The sequence below is a fragment of the Eriocheir sinensis genome, chromosome 19, assembly GCF_024679095.1.
Source record: "Eriocheir sinensis breed Jianghai 21 chromosome 19, ASM2467909v1, whole genome shotgun sequence".
NCBI classification, from domain to species: domain Eukaryota; kingdom Metazoa; phylum Arthropoda; class Malacostraca; order Decapoda; family Varunidae; genus Eriocheir; species Eriocheir sinensis.
The window spans coordinates 13413297-13433296 of NC_066527.1; the positions used below are offsets into that span (position 1 = coordinate 13413297).

General features: G+C 43.8%; 1 protein-coding gene across 1 annotated transcript in view; it reads right to left on the bottom strand.

The window, feature by feature from the left end:
• Nucleotides 1–401: 401 nt before the first annotated feature.
• The window catches only part of LOC127000741 (neuropeptide CCHamide-1 receptor-like), a 36120-nt gene continuing 16521 nt past the window's right edge, over nt 402–20000 (bottom strand). The window contains exon 2 of the mRNA XM_050864775.1: nt 402–2035. Within this exon, the coding sequence (XP_050720732.1) occupies nt 671–1906 (1236 nt within the window). The 5' untranslated portion in view covers nt 1907–2035 and the 3' untranslated portion in view covers nt 402–670. The remainder of the gene's footprint in view (nt 2036–20000) is intronic.

A 20000-nucleotide genomic window follows, 5' to 3' on the forward strand; every position in this document is an offset into this window, starting at 1 on the left:
GTGGTCGTGGTGGTCGTCGCGCCTCACACCGCCGCCTTGTCGGGGCCGTTGAGGGTGGACATGTCGTGGTGGTCGTCGTGGTCGTGGTGGTCGTGGTGGTCGTCGTGGTCGTGGTGGTCGTCGCGCCTCACACCGCCGCCTTGTCGGGGCCGTTGAGGGTGGACATGTCGTCGTGGTCGTCGTGGTCGTGGTGGTCGTGGTGGTCGTGGTGGTCGTCGCGCCTCACACCGCCGCCTTGTCGGGGCCGTTGAGGGTGGACATGTCGTCGTGGTCGTGGTGGTCGTCGCGCCTCACACCGCCGCCTTGTCGGGGCCGTTGAGGGTGTACATGTCGTCGTCGTGGTGGTCGTCGCCTCACACCGCCGCCTTGTCGGGGCCGTTGAGGGTGGACATGTCGTCGTGGTCGTCGTGGTCGTGGTGGTCGTCGCGCCTCACACCGCCGCCTTGTCGGGGCCGTTGAGGGTGGACATGTCGTGGTGGTCGTCGTGGTCGTGGTGGTCGTGGTGGTCGTCGTGGTCGTGGTGGTCGTCGCGCCTCACACCGCCGCCTTGTCGGGGCCGTTGAGGGTGGACATGTCGTCGTGGTCGTGGTGGTCGTCGCGCCTCACACCGCCGCCTTGTCGGGGCCGTTGAGGGTGGACATGTCGTCGTGGTCGTGGTGGTCGTCGCGCCTCACACCGCCGCCTTGTCGGGGCCGTTGAGGGTGGACATGTCGTAGTGGTCGGTCTTGCGCAGCGTGGAGTGGAAGTGTTGGTCGGAGGATCGCAGGCGCAGGGTGGTCCAGGCCCGGCCGCGCGCCTCCTCGGGACACAGGCAGCAGAACAGGTGTCGATTGAAGCTCTTCCTGAAGGCGCCGGAGATGCAGTAGAGGGCGATGGGGTTGACGCACGAGTTGAAGAAGGCGAGACAGAAGCCGATGCAGCGGAAGGCGTTCCAGTAGTGGTTGTAGTCGTGCTCCACGTTGGGGTTGAAGTAGAACCACACCATGAACACGTGGTTGGGGAAGTAACACACGGCGAAGATCACCACGAAGGCCAGAACCATGCGGGCCACCTTGCGCCGCGCCGCCATGTGCCGCGCCCGCTGCTGCTGCTGCTGCTGCGCCGCCTCGCCGGGTAGCGCCGAGGACGCACGCATCAGGTGGCGAGCCATGAGCAGATAGAAGGTGGAGATTATGAGCAGAGGCAGCAGGTAGTACACGATCAACTTGGCCAGCACGTTGACGCGCGGGTAGACCCCGCCCAGCCAGGTGGGGAAGGGGTAGCAGATCACGATGGTGCCGTTGCCCGTGTGCTCCATCGACAGGTGTGAGAAGAGCGCTGCAGGGGAGGCCAGCAGCAGCGCGAAGCCCCAGATGACGGCCGTGGCCAGGACGGTGCTGCGGCGCGCCACGGCCCCGGCGCGTCGCCCCACGGGGTCCACGATGGCCAGGTAACGGTCTGCGGAGAGCGCCGTGAGAGTGAAGACCGTCACGCCCACGGACACGTCCCGCATGAACTCAGACAGCCGGCAGATGGGCTCGCCGTAGGGCCACGTGTCCGTGATGAAGATGATGGAGACGAAGGGTACGGCGAAGACCACGACGAGGAGGTCACCGAGCGCCAGGGACAGGATGTACATGTTGGGCACGTTGCGCATGTTGGGGTAGCGCGCGAACAGAAACACCAGCGTCCCGTTGCCCACGGCGCCCACGACAAAGATGAACGCAAACACAGTCGGCACGATGTAGGTCTCCGGGCGCTCGGTGATGGGGAAGTAGGGCTGCTCGGTGCTGCCCGCCGGAGAGGCTGACGGTGGCGCGGCAGCGAGTCCCGCCCTCTCAGCCGCCAGCCCCACGCCGCCGTCCATCACCGCCCCGCCGCACGCCGCAGCACCCAGGTCGCCGCACGTCTCCACGGCGAGGTCCATGGCGGAGAGGGAGTTGCAAGGTCACTGCCCCGGCGGGAACATGGCGCTGCTTGGCTCGCTGCTCAGGCCCAGGGAAGGGGAGGGGAGGGGGCGGCAGGGAGGACGTCTGGAGCCGTTTCTTGTGCGTGTCTGTGGGGGAATGAAGGTGGAAAGGTATTGGTGCTCTCTCTCTCTCTCTCTCTCTCTCTCTCTCTCTCTCTCTCTCTCTCTCTCGCTCTCGCTCTCGCTCTCGCTCTCGGTACAAAAAGATCAAGGCTAATACTGCGGGAACTTAATTTAATAACACGAACCTCACCTGTCCTTCCTTCCCTCCCTCCTTCCCTCCTTCCTTCCCTTCCTCTCTCCTTTCCTTCCTTCCCTCCCTCCTTCCCTCCTTCCTTCCTTTCCTCCCTCCCTTCCTTCCTCCCCTCCCTCCTTCCTTCCCTTCCTCTCTCCTTTCCTTCCTTCCTTCCCTCCTTCCTTCCTTTCCTCCCTCCCTTCCTTCCTTCCCTCCCTCCTTCCCTCCTTCCTTCCCTTCCTCTCTCCTTTCCTTCCGAACCGTAGCGTCGATGCGGCTTGCAAGAAACTGTGTAACCAACGACGCCTCCGACAAGCGAACTCATTCAACACGACGCGGCCAAACCAGTAGTCACATTTCCATTTTGTACACAAATGCACGCAGTCTATTACCCAAAAAGGACGAAATTAGGGCGTATATTGCAACTGAGAAACCAGATGTGGTAGCCATCACAGAGACTTGGGCCAACTCTGCACATCTAGTATCTGAACTGTCATTTCCCGGGTACGAAAGCTTCCAAAAAAATCGAATGCACAAGAAAGGAGGAGGAGTAATTTGCTGCGTAAAAAGTACGCTCCCTGCCATAAAAATAGACAAACAGGACGCAGAGAATTACGACTCCGTCTGTGTGGAAATAACTGCGAATAATAAGAAACTAACACTTGCGACCGTATACAGGCCTCCAAAACAACAAGCAGCCGATGACACTGCCCTGTACGAAGAGCTTCACTCTTTAACACAAAGTAAAGAAGCAATAATTGGGGACTTTAATTGCCCTAACATTGACTGGGGACAATTGACTGGAGATCAAGAGGGTAACAGGCTTATAGAAATGGTGGAGGATTCGTTCCTCACTCAAGTTGTAACTCAACCAACAAGAGAAAACAATCTGCTGGATCTGGTATTAGTAAGCGACCCCGACCTCATTCGCGACTGTGAAGTTGGTGAAAAAATTAATGGTTGCGATCACCACTTAATCCGTTTCAATGTCAACATAAGTCACAAATTCGTAGACAATCCGCCAGTGATACCAGACTACAAAAGCAAATTTCAACCTAGCCCGTGAGCTGCTTCCCTCTGCGACCTGGGACCAACTTCACCTAACCGACAATACAATCGACAACGTGTGGAACAACTTCAAAGATAAGCTTTTGGGAGTAGAAAAGGCTACAGTGCCTACGAAACCCAGGCGAGTAAATGGTGCCGTAGATCCACCGTGGATGACCAGAGAAATAAACAGGGCGGTAAACTTAAAAAAAAGGAATTATAACCTAATGAAAGAGAATGACACGGCCGAAGCCCGTACTCAGTACCACAACAGCCTCAGAGCTTGTCGCACCCTTATTCGGAGTAGTAAACGCAACTACGAAAAACAAATAGCGCGTGACATCAAGACAAACTCAAAAAATTTCTTCACATACATCAGATCGAAAAAGAAAGTAAAATCCAATATTGGTCCCCTGACAGACGAGACTGGAGCTGCAACTCAGGACAGTAAACAGATGGCCAGAATCCTCAACAGTAACTTCGCATCCGTATTCACAGTCGAGAACATCGAAACCATGCCCGAGAACCCTGACCCGCCGAGGGGAATCACGCCCCTGAAAATTGACTCAATATGCTACCAAGAAGTGAAAGAGTATTTGGATAAACTCGACACGAACAAGTCAACAGGACCTGACGGTTTGTCCCCGCGGTTATTAAAAGAACTTAAACAACAAATACTTCAGCCACTCACTAACATATTCAATCAGTCTGTTCAATTGAAAAAGGTCCCGGAAGACTGGAAGATGGCGAACGTAACACCGATTTTCAAAAAAAGGAGACAAAAGCGTTGCATTAAACTACAGGCCCATAAGTTTGACATCAGTGGCAGGAAAAATACTCGAAAAGATTATTAGAGACAAACTTGTTAAGTTTCTAGAAGACAATAATGTAATCTCCGACACCCAGCATGGCTTCAGAAACAAGCGCTCCTGCCTAACGAATTTATTAGACTTCTTCCAAGGTATATATAAGAACTGGGATGCCCACATCCCCAGTGATGTTATATACCTGGACTTTCAGAAAGTCTTCGACAAGGTACCGCACGAGCGACTCCTTAAGAAACTGCACTCGGCGGGCATTGGAGCCAATCTGATCGCGTGGATAAGAGATTGGCTCACCGACAGAAAACAACGAGTACTACTCAACGGACAGCCTTCCGATTGGCTTCCAGTCACTAGTGGAGTGCCTCAAGGGTCAGTGCTGGGACCCATTCTCTTCATCATATATATCAACGACCTCGAATCAGGACTGAAATCCACAATATCGAAATTTGCTGATGACACTAAGGTGGGGGGAAAGGCCCTCACAAAGACCGACTGCGAAATCATTCAGAAAGACCTCAATCACATTATCGAATGGTCGGAAAAATGGCAAATGTCCTTTAATGTTGACAAATGCAAAGTCATGCACATTGGGTCCAGAAATAGTAACCACACATACATCATGAATGGGAGACCTCTGCAAGCGATGCAGGAGGAAAAGGATCTTTGAGTCACTATCAGCAGTGACCTGAAACACGCGAATCACTGTTATAAAGCATACAACAAAGCCAACACTATGCTCGGGTTCATAGCGAGGAACTTCGAGTGTAAAACGCCAGACGTGATGCTATCCTTGTATAATTCCATGGTAAGACCGCACCTCGAGTATGCAGTACAGTTCTGGTCTCCTAATTACAGAAAGGACATTGATTTACTGGAAAGGATTCAACGACGCGCCACGAAAATGATACCAACCTTAAGGGCTCAACCGTACGAGGAACGACTCAAGCGACTCAATCTCTTTACATTAGAGAAAAGACGCCTACGAGGAGATATGATTCAAGTCTTCAAGTATCTGAAAAAATTCAATAACGTCGATTACTCCAATTTCTTTGAATTGCAAACCAACCTAAGAACTAGAAATAACGGTTTACCCATTCAGTCTAGTCGATGTAACACAGACATCGGAAGGAGTTTCTTTTCAAACCGAGTCATCCGTCACTGGAACAATCTTCCTTCAGAAGTAGTAAATGCGAATACTATCAACTCCTTCAAATATAGAATCGACCGTCACTTCGCTGCGTCGGGAGTAAACTGAATATTGAGTTGCTTTCATCTGCTCCTCAATATCGAGGCGCTTTCATCTGCTCCTCAATGTCGAGGTGCTTTCATCTGCTCCCCAGGCCCCAGGCTGTCGAGCAGATTAAATCACCAAAGCGGGCAACCTCGTAATGAGCCAATAGGCTTTCTGTTGCCTGCGTTTCCATGTTTCCATGTTTCCTTCCCTCCTTCCTTCCTTTCCTCCCTCCCTTCCTTCCTCCCCTCCCTCCTTCCCTTCTTCCTTCCTTCCTTTCCTCCCTCCTTTCCTTCCTTCCCTCCTCCCTTTCTTCTCCTCGCCTTTGGTACGATCTTCGCCTCTCCTCCACCTTTGTCCGGTCCACACGTTCCTTCGGCAGCCTTTTAATATAATTTTGGTGGTGTGAATGGCGCCGTGATTTGCTTCCTCGCTCGCCAGCCCTCGAAGAAAACATTTGGAAGGGTATGGATTGAAAAATAGAATTCATATGAAAGCCTTAGCTATTTCATGAGGTGTGGGGGTTAAGTGTTTGTGTGTGTGTGTGTGCGTGTGCGTGTGCGTGTGCGTGTGTGTGTAAGTAGTAGTAGTGGTAGTAGTTGTTGTTGTTGTTGATATTGTATTTTCTGTATTTTTTTTTCACTCTTTGACCTGATTGTTTTTTCTTACAATAAGGTAATAAAAAAAAAGATATAAAAATAAACCTATTCCACGCTACTCCTGTTACTCCTTTTAGTATGACGCCTTTCCCTGTAACTCCTTTTCCAGTTCCTGCAGCAGCTTTTTTAGATACATTTTCCTTATCCTCTAAAATCGTATAAAAGAATACAAAGAGCAGCATTACACTCCTTCCTTCTCTTGCCTTCTTTTCCTTAGACTTTTTCCTCTGTAGAATTTATCCTTTCAATATCTTCATTTTCTTCTAACTTATTTTCTTTCTCCTTTAATGTTTCCGAAGTACATCACTACCCTTCTTCTTTCTCCTGCTTCTTTTTTTATATTCTTTTCCTCTTTAGTGCTTCTTATAAATACTTTTGTTTTCCTATACTTTTTCTCCTTTATAAACTTTCCAAAGACCACCTATACATTTTTTAATATTTTCATTTACTTCTAACTTATTTTCTTTCTCCTTTAATGTTTCCGAAGTACATACATCACTACCCTTCTTCTTTCTCCTGCTTCTTTTTAATATTATTTTCCTGTTTAGTGCTTCTTATAAATACTTTTGTTTCCCTATACTTTTTTTCCTTTATAAACTTTCCAAAGACCACCTATACATTTTTTAATATTTTAATTTTCTTCTAACTTATTTTCTTTCTCCTTTAATGTTTCCAAAGTACATCACTATCCTTCTTCTTTCTCCTGCTTCTTTTTAATATTCTTTTCCTCTTTAGTGCTTCTTATAAATACTTTTGTTTTCCTATACTTTTTTTCCTTTATAAACTTTCCAAAGACCACCTATACATTTTTTTTCTCCTGCCTTCTTTTCTTATGCATCTTTCCACTGTCGAGCTTTTTCTCACTATTTGTATTTTCCTAGACTTCTTTTCCTTCGATAAAGTTTCAGACCATCTCTACGCTCCTTCCTTCTTCATTCTCTCCCTTATATTTCTTTTTCCTTTGTGGTAGTATTTCATCTAATACTATTTGCTATTTGCCAATGACACCTTTTATTTTCATGTAACTTTTTATCTTATTCCCGTAAAATTTCCAGAAAGCATCGCTACCCTTCTTTCGTCTATGTATTTTCTTTTCCATATACTTCTTTCGTATATAGTACTTTTCCTTTCAATACTTTCTTTTCTCTATGCTTTTTTTCCATCTTTAAACTTTCCAAAGACCTATACATTTCTTCTTTCTGTTGCTTCCTTTTACTGATACTTCTTTCCTCTGTGGTATTTTTTCCTTCAATACTTTCAATAATTTACGTTCCTATGACATCTTTTACTACAGCTGCTCTTCATTTCCTTTTCCTCTAGCGCTTCCTCTTTTATTTTTTCTCTCGGTACTTTCAATACTTTAACGTTCCAGTGACATCTTTTTCTACAGCTTCATTTCCTTTCCTTTTCCTTCAATACATCCTAAGAGCATCATACCTTCGCTCCCTCCTCTTCCTCCTCCACTTTCATTTCGTCTTCCTTTTTCATAGACTCTACTGACGGTGCAATCCCCTTTGATCCTGTTATAATGCTCCGTCCCTACTCCCTTCCCCCTCGTCGATTTTCAGGAATTCCGTCCGTCTGTTAGACTCTCTCTCTCTCTCTCTCTCTCTCTCTCTCTCTCTCTCTCTCTCTCTCTCTCTCTCTCTCTCTCTCTCTCTCTCTCTCTCTCTCTCTCTCTCTCTCTCTCTCTCTCTCTCTCTCTCTCTGTGTGTGTGTGTGTGTGTGTGTGTGTGTGTGTGTGTGTGTGTGTGTGTGTGTGTGTGTGTGTGTGTGTGTGTGTGTGTGTGTGTGTGTGTGTGTGTGTGTGTGTGTGTGTGTGTGTGTGTGTGTGTGTGTGTGTGTGTGTGTGTGTGTGTGTGTGTGTGTGTGTGTGCGTGCGTGCGTGTGTGTGTGTGTGTGTGTGTGTGTGTGTGTGTGTGTGTGTGTGTGTGTGTGTGTGTGTGTGTGTGTGTGTGTGTGTGTGTGTGTGTGTGTGTTTTCCGCTCCAAATATCTGTGCCCGGAGCGGATCACTGACACCTTCGCCTCCCAAACAATTATTATTATTATTATTATTATTATTATTATTATTATTATTATTATTATTATTATTATTATTATTATTATTATTATTTTTTTATATTTTTTTTATTTCTATTTATTTATTTATATTCTCCTTTTATTAGTTTGTTTCACTTTTGTTTTCTTTCTTTTCCTTTCCTTTCCTATCCCTTCCTTTCCTTTCCTATCCCATCCCATCCCATCCCTTCCCTTCCTTTCCTTTCCTTTCCTTTCCTTTCCTTTCCTTTCCTTTTCTTTTCTTTTCTTTTCTTTTCTTTTCTTTTCTTTTCTTTTCTTTCCATTCCTTTTCTTTACCTCCCTTCTTCCTTTCCTTTCTTTTCCTCTCCTTTTCTTCCTTCTCTGATATTCTCTCCTTTCTTCTCTCATCTCCTCTCCTCTTCTCTTCTCTTCTCTTCTCTTCTCTTCTCCTCTTTTCTCGTCCCGTCTCGCTTTGTCTTGTCTTCCTTCCTCTTTTCTTCTCCTCTCTTTTCTTTCTTTTCTTTTCTTTTCTCTTTCTTTTCTGTTTTCCATCTTTCCTTTTCTCCTTTCCGTCCTTTCCTTTCCTTTCGTCGCTGTGTAAAAGACTTTTCTTTCTTTTCTTTCTCTGCCTCTTTCGTTTGCTGACATTTTTTTCTTTCCTTTCCTTTCCTTTTTTCAAGAGTTGGCTTCTCGGTATTTTTCTCTTCCTTCTCTTCCTCCTCTTCTTCCTCTCTTTCTCTCTTTCTCAGTGTTCTATTTATTCTTCTTGTCTGCTCCCACATTTGTTGCTTCTTGCCTTTTTTTTCTTCCTTCCTAGACCTTCTACAACTGTTCAGATTTGGTCTATGTTCGTTTGTTCTGTTTTTTCTGTTTTTGTTGTTTTCTTGTTCCCTCACACAAACACACACACACACACACTTATTGTTTCATGTCTTCTTCTTTTCTTAACTGTTGTCTATATGTGTTATTATGAGTGTGATATAACTTCTATTTATTTCTCTTATTGGCTGTATGTTCTTCTCTGCTCTTTTGTTTTCCTGTTATCTTGTTTTACTTAGTCTTCATTAGTTGTTCCCTGTCTCCCTTTCTTTCTTCCTTCACCATTGTCTTTTAAGTGGCATTAGAGTGTGATGCAATTTTTACTTATTTCTCTCAATGGCCTCATGTTCCTTTCTGTTCTTTTGTTTTCCCGTTTTCTCTTATTTACTTATGTTCCTCTCTGTTCCTTGTTTTCCTGTTTTCTTGCTTTTCTTAGTCCTCATTAATTTCCTGTCTCCCTTTCTTCCTTCCTTCACCATTATCTGTTCAGTGGGATTAGAATGTGATGCAATTTTAATTTATTTCTCTCAATGGCCTCATGTTCCTTTCTGTTCTCTTGTTTTCCTGTTTTCTCGTTTTTCTTAGTCCTCATTAATTTCCAGTCTCCCTTTCTTCCTTCCTTCACCATTGTCTTTTAAGTGGGATTAGAGTGTGATGCAATTTTTACTTATGTCTCTCCCTGGTTGTATGTTCCTCTCTGTTCTTTTGTTTTCCTGTTTTCTTGTTTTACTTAATCCTTATTCATTGTTTCCTGTCCTCCTTTCTTCCTTCCTTAATCATTGTCGCTTCAGTGTTTTTTTGAATGCACGAGAGTTTTTATCTATTTCTCTTACTTGCTCTGTGTTTTTTCCGTTCTTCTGTTTTTCTGTTTTCTCGTCCCCTGTTTTGGTGTTTTCCTATCGCTTCACACATTAGATTTTGCCTGTTTTCCTTCCTTAACCTTTGCCTACACGTGGTCTGTTTACTGTGTCACAACTTATTTTCCTTCTCTCTCTTGCTCTGTTTATGTTCCTTTCTGTTGTCCTCTTTTTTGTCTCCTGTTTTTCTGCTCCCATATCGCCTCACATATCAAATTTCTTCGTGTTTTCTTTACCTAACCGTCTACAAGTGTTTATGAATGGGTTACGACTTATATTTCTCTCTGTAAGTTGCTCTGTCTTTCTCTGTCATTTTTTTCTTCTGTTTTTCTATTGCCTTATCGCCTCACACATCAGTTTCTTCGTGTTTTCCTTACCTAACCGTCTACAAGTGTTTATGAATGGGTCACGACTTATATTTCTCTCTGTAAGTTGTTCTGTGTTTCTCTATCGTTTTTTGTCTTCTGTTTTTCTATTCCCTTATCGCCTCACACATCAGTTTCTTCGTGTTTTCCTTACCTAACCGTAACCGTCTACAAGTGTTTATGAATGGGTTATGGCTTATATTTCTCTCTCTAACCTGCTCTTTGTTTCTCTATCGCTTTTTGTCTCCTGTTTTTCTATTCCCTTATCGCCTTACACATCAGTATCTTCGTGTTTTCCTTACCTAACCGTAACCGTCTACAAGTGTTTATGAATGGGTTATGGCTTATATTTCTCTCTCTAACCTGCTCTTTGTTTCTCTATCGCTTTTTGTCTTCTGTTTTTCTATTCCCTTAGCGCCTCACACACCAGTTTCTTCGTGTTTTCCTTACCTAACCATCTGCAAGTGTTTATGAATGGGTCACGACTTCTATTTCTCTCTCTAACTTGCTCTTTGTTTCTCTATCGCTTTTTGTCTTCTGTTTTTCTGCTCCCTTATCGCCTCACACACCAGTTTCTTCGTGTTTTCCTTACCTAACCGTCTACAAGTGTTTATGAATGGGTCACGACTTATATTTCTCTCTGTAACTTGCTCTGTTTTTCTCTACCGTTTCTTGTCTCCTGTTTTTCTATTCCCTTATCGCCTCACACACCGGTTTCTTCGTGTTGTCCTTACCTAACCCTCTACAAGTGTTTATGAATGGGCTACGACTTATATTCCTCTCTGTAAGTTGCTCTGTTTTTCTCTATCGTTTTTCTTTTTCTGCCCCTTGAAGACACCAGTTACCGCCTCTCTCCATCGACAGTTGTTTCTGGCAGTGCTTCTTCCCTCCCTCTTCATGGAAAGGGCGGAGAAGTCTGTCTTGTCCAAACTTTACACACTTCATATTGCATCCTCAACCTTGGTCCATGTTACCTTCCGTTATTCATTTTTCCTTCAGCACACCAGCCTTTGTCCTTTCTTCGTTAGCACGTCTGTGTCTGTGTCTGGCTTTATTTTTACTCAACTTTCTGATGTAAAAACGCAATGCTCCCATCCCTCCCCTTACACTCAACCTTCAGTATTTCTTCCTCAAACTTATTCGGTGTTCCCTTTTGTTTTCGCGCCTCCTTTGTCTTTTCTTCGTTGACGTGTCTGTGTATGGAAAAAGGCTAAATATTTCCCCTTTATTTCCGTTAACTTTCTAGCCTTCATATTTCTTCCTCAAACCTCCTTTCACTTCTCCTCCCCTTCCCTTCCCTTCCCTTCCCCTTCCTTTCCTTCCCCTTTACCCCTCTTCTCTCTCCCCCATTTGCCTTCCTTTTCTCCTTCCTGTCCATTCTCCTCATATCCTTTCCTCCCCTTCCATCCTTTCCCTTTCACTTATTTTCATGTCCTCACCATCCCTTCCTTTCCTTTCTCTTCCTTTTCCTTTTCGTTTTTTTTTCATTTAACTCCCACTGCCCATTTCCTTCCCATCTTCTCGCTTGCTCTTTTATCCTTTTCCTTCCTTTCCCTTTCCATTTATCTTCATTCCTTTCCTCTCCCTTTCTTTCTTTTATCTTTAACTATCTCTCGTAATGTTTCCTTTTGCTCTTCGTCTTTCCTTCAACACACTAGTTTTACCGTTTCTTCGTGAACGTGTCTAGGTCTTGATGTGCTTCTACTCACTCTCCTTATTGAAAACACCCTTAATATTTCTTCCTCAAACTTGCTTCTTGTTCCCTTTTGCTCTTTACCTTTCCTTCAACTCACTAGTTTTACCCTTTCTTCGTTAGTGTGTCTGTGTCTGGATGTGCTTCTACTCACCCTCCTTATTGAAAACACCTTTCATATTTCTCTCTCAAACTTGTTCCTTGTTCCCTTTTGCTCTTTACCTTTCCTTCAACTCACTAGTTTTACCCTTTCTTCGTGAACATGTCTGTGTCTTGATGTGCTTCTACTCACCCTCCTTATTGAAAACACCTTTCATATTTCTTCCTCAAACTTGCTTCTTGTTCCCTTTCGTTCTTCACGCTTCTTAAATACACTAGCTTTTGCCTTTCTTCGTTAGTGTGTCTGTGTCTGGATGTGCTTCTACTCACCCTCCTTATTGAAAACACCATTCATATTTCTTCCTCAAACTTGCTCCTTGTTCCCTTTCGTTCTTCACGCTTCTTAAATACACTAGCTTTTGCCTTTCTTCGTTAGTGTGTCTGTGTCTGGATGTGCTTCTACTCACCCTCCTTATTGAAAACACCATTCATATTTCTTCCTCAAACTTGCTTCTTGTTCCCTTTCGTTCTTCACGCTTCTTAAATACACTATCTTTTGCCTTCGTTAGTGTGTCTGTGTCTGTGCTTTTCCTCTCCCTTCTTATGGAAACACACTATATGTTCTCCCTTCCTTTCCTTAAAGTCTATGTGCTTACTATTTTTTCCTCATACTTGTTCCATGTTTCTTTGTTGTCCTTCACGCTCCCTTCCTTCAACACACTAGTTTTACCTTTCTTCATCTAGTGTGTTTGTGTCGGGATGTGCTTCAACTCATCCTTCTTATGGGAAACCACTAAATACTCTCCCTTTCTAAACATTCTCCCTTAAATATTCTCCCTTTCTAAACATTCTCCCTCAAATATTCTCCCCTTCTAAACATTCTCCCTTAAATATTCTCCCTTTCTAAACATTCTCCCTCAAATATTCTCCCCTTCTAAACATTCTCCCTTAAATAGTCTCCCTTTTTAAACATTCTCCCTTAAATATTCTCCCCTTCTAAACATTCTCCCTTAAATATTCTCTCTTTTTAAACATTCTCCCTCAAATATTCTCCCCTTCTAAATATTCTCCCTTAAATATTCTCCCTTTCTAAACATTCTCCCTTAAATAGTCTCCCTTTCTAAACATTCTCCCTTAAATATTCTCCCTTTCTCTCTACGCTTCATATTTTTTCCTCAAACTTTGCTCACGTCGTCTACTTCAGCCCCCCTGCAGCTCAATTTGATTTCTAAAGCTTCTTACCGTCCCCTCGACTTAGCGGGAGGCCCTTCAGACGCACCCATGTTATCGTGTGCTCAGAAATCATCGCCGGTGTGATAAAAAGTGTCGTACATACACACACACACACACTCTCTCTCTCTCTCTCTCTCTCTCTCTCTCTCTCTCTCTCTCTCTCTCTCTCTCTCTCTCTCTCTCTCTCTCTCTCTCTCTCTCTCTCTCTCTCTCTCTCTCTCTCTCTCAAAGAGTAGTGATTGACGAATTTAACTCAGAGTGGGTGCCGGTCACTAGTGGCGTCCCTCAGGGCTCGGTTCTTGGCCCAGTGCTCTTCATTATTTACATCAACGATGTGGATGTTGGACTCAATAATCGCATTAGTAAATTTGCAGACGACACAAAGATTGGTAACTCGGTTCACACTGACGAAGACAGGTAAGGTCTCCAATAGGATTTGCACAAAATTTCAGCTTGGTCGGATAGATGGGAGATGCCCTTTAACGTAGACAAGTGCCAGGTCCTTCATGTTGGAACAAGGAATTAGAGGTTCGATTACGAAATGCGCGGTGTTAAACTCAAAAGCGTTCAATGCGTTAAGGACTTGGGGGTCAAAATCGCGTCAAACCTCAAACTCTCACAGCAATGCATCGATGCAGCAAATAAAGCGAACAGAATGTTGGGCTTCATTAAAAGAAACTTTTTATTCAAGAATAAAGATGTAATACTTCCACTCTACAATAGTTTAGTCAGACCCCACTTGGAATATGCGGTACAGTTTTGGTCTCCCCACCATGCAAAGGACATTGCTAAATTAGAAGGTGTTCAGCGTCGGGCAACAAAAATGATCCTTTCCTTGCGCAACAAATCTTATACGATGAAAGGCTTTCCACCCTTAACATGTTCTCTCTTGAGAAACGTCGCCTCCGAGGAAAACTGATCGAATGTTTTAAAATACTTAATGGATTCACGAATGTAGACAGATCAACATTGTTTATGATCGATGACACTTTGCGTACGAGGAACAATGGCGTAAAACTCAAATGTAGACAAGTAAATTCAGATTGCACCAAATTTTTCTTCACCAACGTTGTAGTGCGAGAATGGAATAAGCTCCCACCGTCAGTGGTCCAGTGTAACACGATTGACTCCTTTAAAAACAAGCTCGACCGTCACTTCCTTCAACTTAATATTAACTAGAGTTGAAATGCAACGTTTTGGAGCCATCTGATTAATGTAGAATCACTTAGGTTTAAGGACAGACCACCTAGTCTGGACCATGGGGTCTGTGTGGTCTGATTTTCTATATAAATCTCTCTCTCTCTCTCTCTCTCTCTCTCTCTCTCTCTCTCTCTCTCTCTCTCTCTCTCTCTCTCTCTCTCTCTCTCTCTCTCTCTCTCTCTCTCTCTCTCTCTCTCTCTCTCTCTCTCTCTCTCTCTCTCTCTCTCTCTCTCTCTCTCTCTCTCTCTCTCTCTCTCTCTCTCTCTCTCTCTCTCTCTCTCTCTCTCTCTCTCTCGTGAATTATTGACGTCAATGACTGAAAACTTAATATTATATCTGATCAAGAGAGAGAGAGAAAGAACTCAGGTAGGCCTTAAGATAGGCGGCTGTAATGGAGCTGCCTTTGGCCTATAGTGCTATCTGTAAATTGATTATGTAGCACTCCTATATTGTGTAATAGTGTAAAAAAAAAAAAAAAAAAAAAAATATATATATATATATATATATATATATATATATATATATATATATATATATATATATATATATATAGATAGATAGATAGATAGATAGATAGATAGATAGATAGAGAGAGAGAGAGAAGATTCAGATGTTTTTCTTGTATAACATTGTCCAATAGTAATTAAGTTTCCCCTCCGCTCCCCTCCCTTCCCGTCCCTTCCCTTCCCCTCCACTCCCACCCTCCTTCCCCTCCTTCCTTCCTTCCTTCCCTTCCCCTCCACTCCCACCCCCTCCCTTCCCTTCCTTTCCTCCTTCCTTTCTCTTTCCTTGCCTTCCTTTTCTTTTCTCTTTCTGCCTTTCTCCACCCCTTCCTCCCTTTTCCTTCTTTTCCTTTTTCCTTCCCCTCCCTTCCCTTCCCTTCCCTTCCCCCCTCCCCTCCCCTCTCCTCCCCCTCCCTTCCCTTCCCTTCCCTTCCATTCCCTTCCTCCTCCTTCCTTCCTCTTCCCTTCCTTCCTTTTCTTACCTCTTCCTGCCTTTCTCCACCCCATTCCCCCCTTTCCTTTCCTTCCATTTCCCTCCCCTCCTCTCCCTTCCCTTCCATTCCCTTTCTTTCCATCCCTTCCTTTCTCTTCCTTTTCCTTTCCTTTTCTCCATTTTTTCTAGCGTTTCCTTTCTTATACTTCCATTTCCTTACGTTCCTTTTCCTTCCCCTTCCTTCCCTTCCCTTCCCTTGCTTTCCATCCCTTCCTTTCCCTTCTCTTTCCTTTCCTTTTCTCCTTTTTTCTAGCGTTCCCTTTCTTTTCCTTCCCTTTCCTTTCCTTTTCTTTTCTTTACCTCCATTTCCTTCTCTTCCTTTTCCTTCCTTTCCTTTTCTTTCCCCTCCTTCCACTCTCTTCCTTTTCCTTCCTTTACTTTCCTCTCCTTTCTCTTCCCTCACTCTTCATTTTTCTCCTTTCTCTTCCCTCTCTCTTCATTTTCCTCCTTTCTCTTCCCTCTCTGTTCATTTTCCTCCTTTCTCTTCCCTCTCTCTTCATTTTCCTCCTTTCTCTTCCCTCTCTCTTCATTCTCCTCCTTTCTCTTCCCTCTCTCTTCATTCTCCTCCTTTCTCTTCCCTCTCTCTTCATTTTCCTCCTTTCTCTTCCCTCTCTCTTCATTCTCCTCCTTTCTCTCTCCTCTCCCTTCCCCTCCTTTCCCCTTCATTACCCACCCTTTCCCTTGACTGCTCTCCATTTCCTTCCTCTCAATTCTCCTCCCCTTCCTTCCTCTCCCGTCTCATTCCTTCTCCTTCCCTTCCCCTTCCTTTCCTTCTCTTTTTCCTCCATCTCTCTCCTTCCTATTCCATCATTACCTTCCTTTTTGTCCATTCTCCTCGTGTCCTTTCCTCCCTTCCATCCTTTCCCTTTCACTTATTTCCATGTCCTCACCATCCCTTCCTTTCCTTTCTCTCCTTCCCATTTTCTCGCTAGCTCCTTACCCTTTTCCTTCCTCTCCCTTTCCATTTATCTTCATTCCTATCCTCTCCCTTTCTTTCTTTTATCTTTAACTGTCTCTTCCATTAACTCCTGCTCCTTTTCCCACTTGTTCTTTTACTTTTTTTCCCTTTTCTACCCTTTCTTTTCCCTCCCTTCCGTTTTTTTCTTTCACTTTTCTTCTCTTCCCATCCCCTCTTTTCCTTTTCCTTCCTTCTCCTTCCCTTCCCTTTCCATCCCCTCCTTCCCTTCCCTTCCCTTCCCTTTCTTTCTTTCCCTTCCCTTCCCTTCCCTTCCCTTCCCTCTCTTTCCCTTCCCTTCCCTTCCCTTCCCTTCCCTTCCCTTTCTTTCCCTTCCCTTCCCTTTCTTTCCCTTCCCTTTCCTTTCTTTCCCTTCCCATCCCTTCCCTTCCCTTCCCTTTCTTTGCCTTTCTTTCCCTTCCCTTCCCTCTCCCTCCCTTCCCTCCTTTCCATTTCTTTTTCTTCCTATCCCTTCTCTTTCCTTCCCTTCCATCTTCTTTTCTTCCCTTCCCTTCCTTTCCTTTCTTTCTCTTCCCTTTCCTTCTATTTCCTTCTCCTTCCTCTTCTAATAGTACAGCGGTTAGTATACTTCCTCATCATTATTTTTGTGTTCCGTTGGAGAGGAAGAATACTTTTGGGTGTGGGTTTACTTACCGGCGCTACTAATTATTTTTTACTCTCGAGAAAGATATTAGTTAATTTTTTTGTTAAGTTAGGATATTTTTTTCTGATAACTATATGACAAAAAACTGAAATTAATGCTTCTTAGTATAACGTTTTATCGTCTCTCTCTCTCTCTCTCTCTCTCTCTCTCTCTCTCTCTCTCTCTCTCTCTCTCTCTCTCTCTCTCTCTCTCTCTCTCTCTCTCTCTCTCTCTCTCTCTCTCTCTCTCTCTCTCTCTCTCTCTCTCTCTCTCTCTCTCTCTCTCTCTCTCTCTCTCTCTCTCTCTCTCTCTCTCTCCGTGTGTGTGTGTGTGTGTGTGTGTGTGTGTGTGTGTGTGTGTGTGTGTATAATTGTGTTTGACTGAGAAAACCGTTCAGTTAATAAGGAAAGCAAGACGCGTTACCCTCCGAACCAGCGAAAAAGGCGCCCTCAGATAGATATGAAAATAAATAATGCGATAAGGACTCTTAATATCAACCGTTTTTATCTTTGAAGCGCTGCAATGCATGTCATGGCAGAGGAATTAATTAATAAACCTCATAATAAGATTTCGAAGCACCGATTATGTCATAGATAGATAGATAGATAGATAGATAGGGAAAGAGAGACGGATAGACAGAGGGGGAGTGTGGAGATAGGGTCATGATATAATTTACTTTCATTCTGAGTGTGATAGAAAAATAAATTATCTCGCCGCTGGAGTTGTAAGAATGAAAATTAGTTTATCAATACTTGGTTCTAACTTCATGTACACTCTTTCTCTCTATCCATCTGTTAATCACTCAGTATCTATCTATCTGTCTATCTACTAATCAATCTATTTATTTATCTATCTCTGTCTTTATCTATCGATTTATTTACCTAAGTGTCTTATCTGTCTGCCTACTATTTATTAACGTATTCATTTATGTTTCTCCGGCACTTGGACAAGGAGAGACAGCAGCCAGTGAGTCCTAACCCAAATGTATCATTCATGCATTTGCACTCATGCGTCACAATGTCCAATAATGTCACAAACACTCTACGGACTTATCACGCCTCATTTCACAACACACCTACCCGCCTTGCCTCCTCGAACAGTCTACGGAGCGGTCATATCGCATTTCACAACCTTCCCACCCACCCACCCACCCTGCCTCACCCTTGCACGCACTCCCTCTGCTTCCCCCTCGCACACCCAACTGGTTGAGTCCGCTTCACACAGGATGCATTGCTAACTACGTTGCGGACGGAAAGCGATGCGGCTTCCAATCGGGAATGTTTTATTCTCGATCGCCTGTATATTTTTCCGTTCTGGCACAAGTTTCACGAGTGACTAGATAGGCAAGATTTCATACATAGTCAGTGCCACCCTTAACCACCCTGATAAGTGTGAGAAGGGTCGGTGGTAAAGTCAATGCTACCTCGTTTAGATTTGCTTAAATACTCATGATAGTCTTGTATTGATGGGAGATAATATTTTTTTTTATTACAGGAAAGGAAGCAGCTCAAGGGCAAACAATCATACAAATAAAAAAAATAAGTAGAAAAGCTTCTCCAGTAAATAGCCTGTCGTAAGAAGAACATCATCGACTTATGTGTCAGGAATTCGTTTCTCTCACTGGCATGTAGCAGACGTTGTCACGCGTTTTATGGAATGGTCTGGTCTTGGTTCAGGAGGCTGCCATACTACTACTACTACTACTACTACTACTACTACTACTACTACTACTACTACTACTACTACTACTACTACTACTATCATTTCTTCCTCTACTACTACTACTACTACTACTACTACTACTACTACTACTACTACTACTACTACTAGTACTACTGCTACTACTACATAATTAATAATAATAATAATAATAATAATAATAATAATAATAATAATAATAATAATAATAATAATAATAATAATGATAATGATGATAATAATAATAATAATAATAATAATACTGATAATGATATCTTCATTAATAAGCAACTGATCCATCTCTCGCCAATAAATGAAATACGCTGAGTCTGATTCATGTTTTTAATCACTTGCAGAATTTAATATGTTCCTGTCGCAACTGAAGTAATAACACGAATTTTGCAACGACAGGTTTCATTGTTGTGTTACTGGAGACGGCGAACGAGGGACAGGAATATATGCTAGGATTAATCTGACTTGTGTCTCCAACCCTTTGATGCTTAGTGCGTTTTCAGGGAAAGCAGGATTAATCTGAGAATATCTGGAAGCAAGGAGAGAGAGAGAGAGAGAGAGAGAGAGAGAGAGAGAGAGAGAGAGAGAGAGAGAGAGAGAGAGAGAGAGAGAGAGAGAGAGAGAGAGAGAGAGAGAGAGAGAGAGAGAGAGAGAGAGAGAGAGAGAGAGAGAGAGAGAGAGAGAGAGATGGCAGCTTTCATTTCTCGTTTTTTCTCTTCTATTCTTGTGCTTGTTTTTCTCTTTTTTATTTTAATCTTCTCCTCTTCTTAGTATTCCTTTTTTTTTTTACAGCGAGGGAGACAGCTCAAGGGCAAACACGCAACAATATCATTCTTTTTCCAGCAAGCAAGGTAGTCTTTCTTACACAATTAACAAGAGAGCAACATTAATGAGTGTCTCTTTATCGTAAATAACATCTCTATATCATAATATATCATGCCTTACCATCTTCCTCGAGGTTAGGCGTTCTGTATTGTCTCCGCCACTCTTTTCCCTCGCCCAGATGTTAACTATACACAAGGGCATCGTCTACTTTTGTTTATTCGTTTGTTTATTTGTTTATTTGCTTGCATCCCGTGTGCGTATGAAGGGGAACAACGTTAGTCTCCACATTGCTTCATAACGGAATAGAGTCCAAAACCATTCGCTGCATAATACCATCTTCCTCGAGGTTAGGCGTTTTGTATCGTCTCCAGTAGTTCTTTCTCCTCTCCCAGATGTTACCTATGTATACAAGGACATCTTCTACCTCTGTTTATTCGCTGTGGAAATCATCTTCCTCGAGGTTAGGCGTTCTGCATCGTTTCCGCCAGTAGTTTTCCCTCTCCCAGATGTTAACTATAAGCAGACGAGGGCATTGTTTACCTTCGTTTATAATATGCATCCCACGTGTAGGCGGACACAGTACTTCGAACCATAGAGACAAAGACCCCTCGTTGTATAAATCATCTTCCTCGAGGTTAGG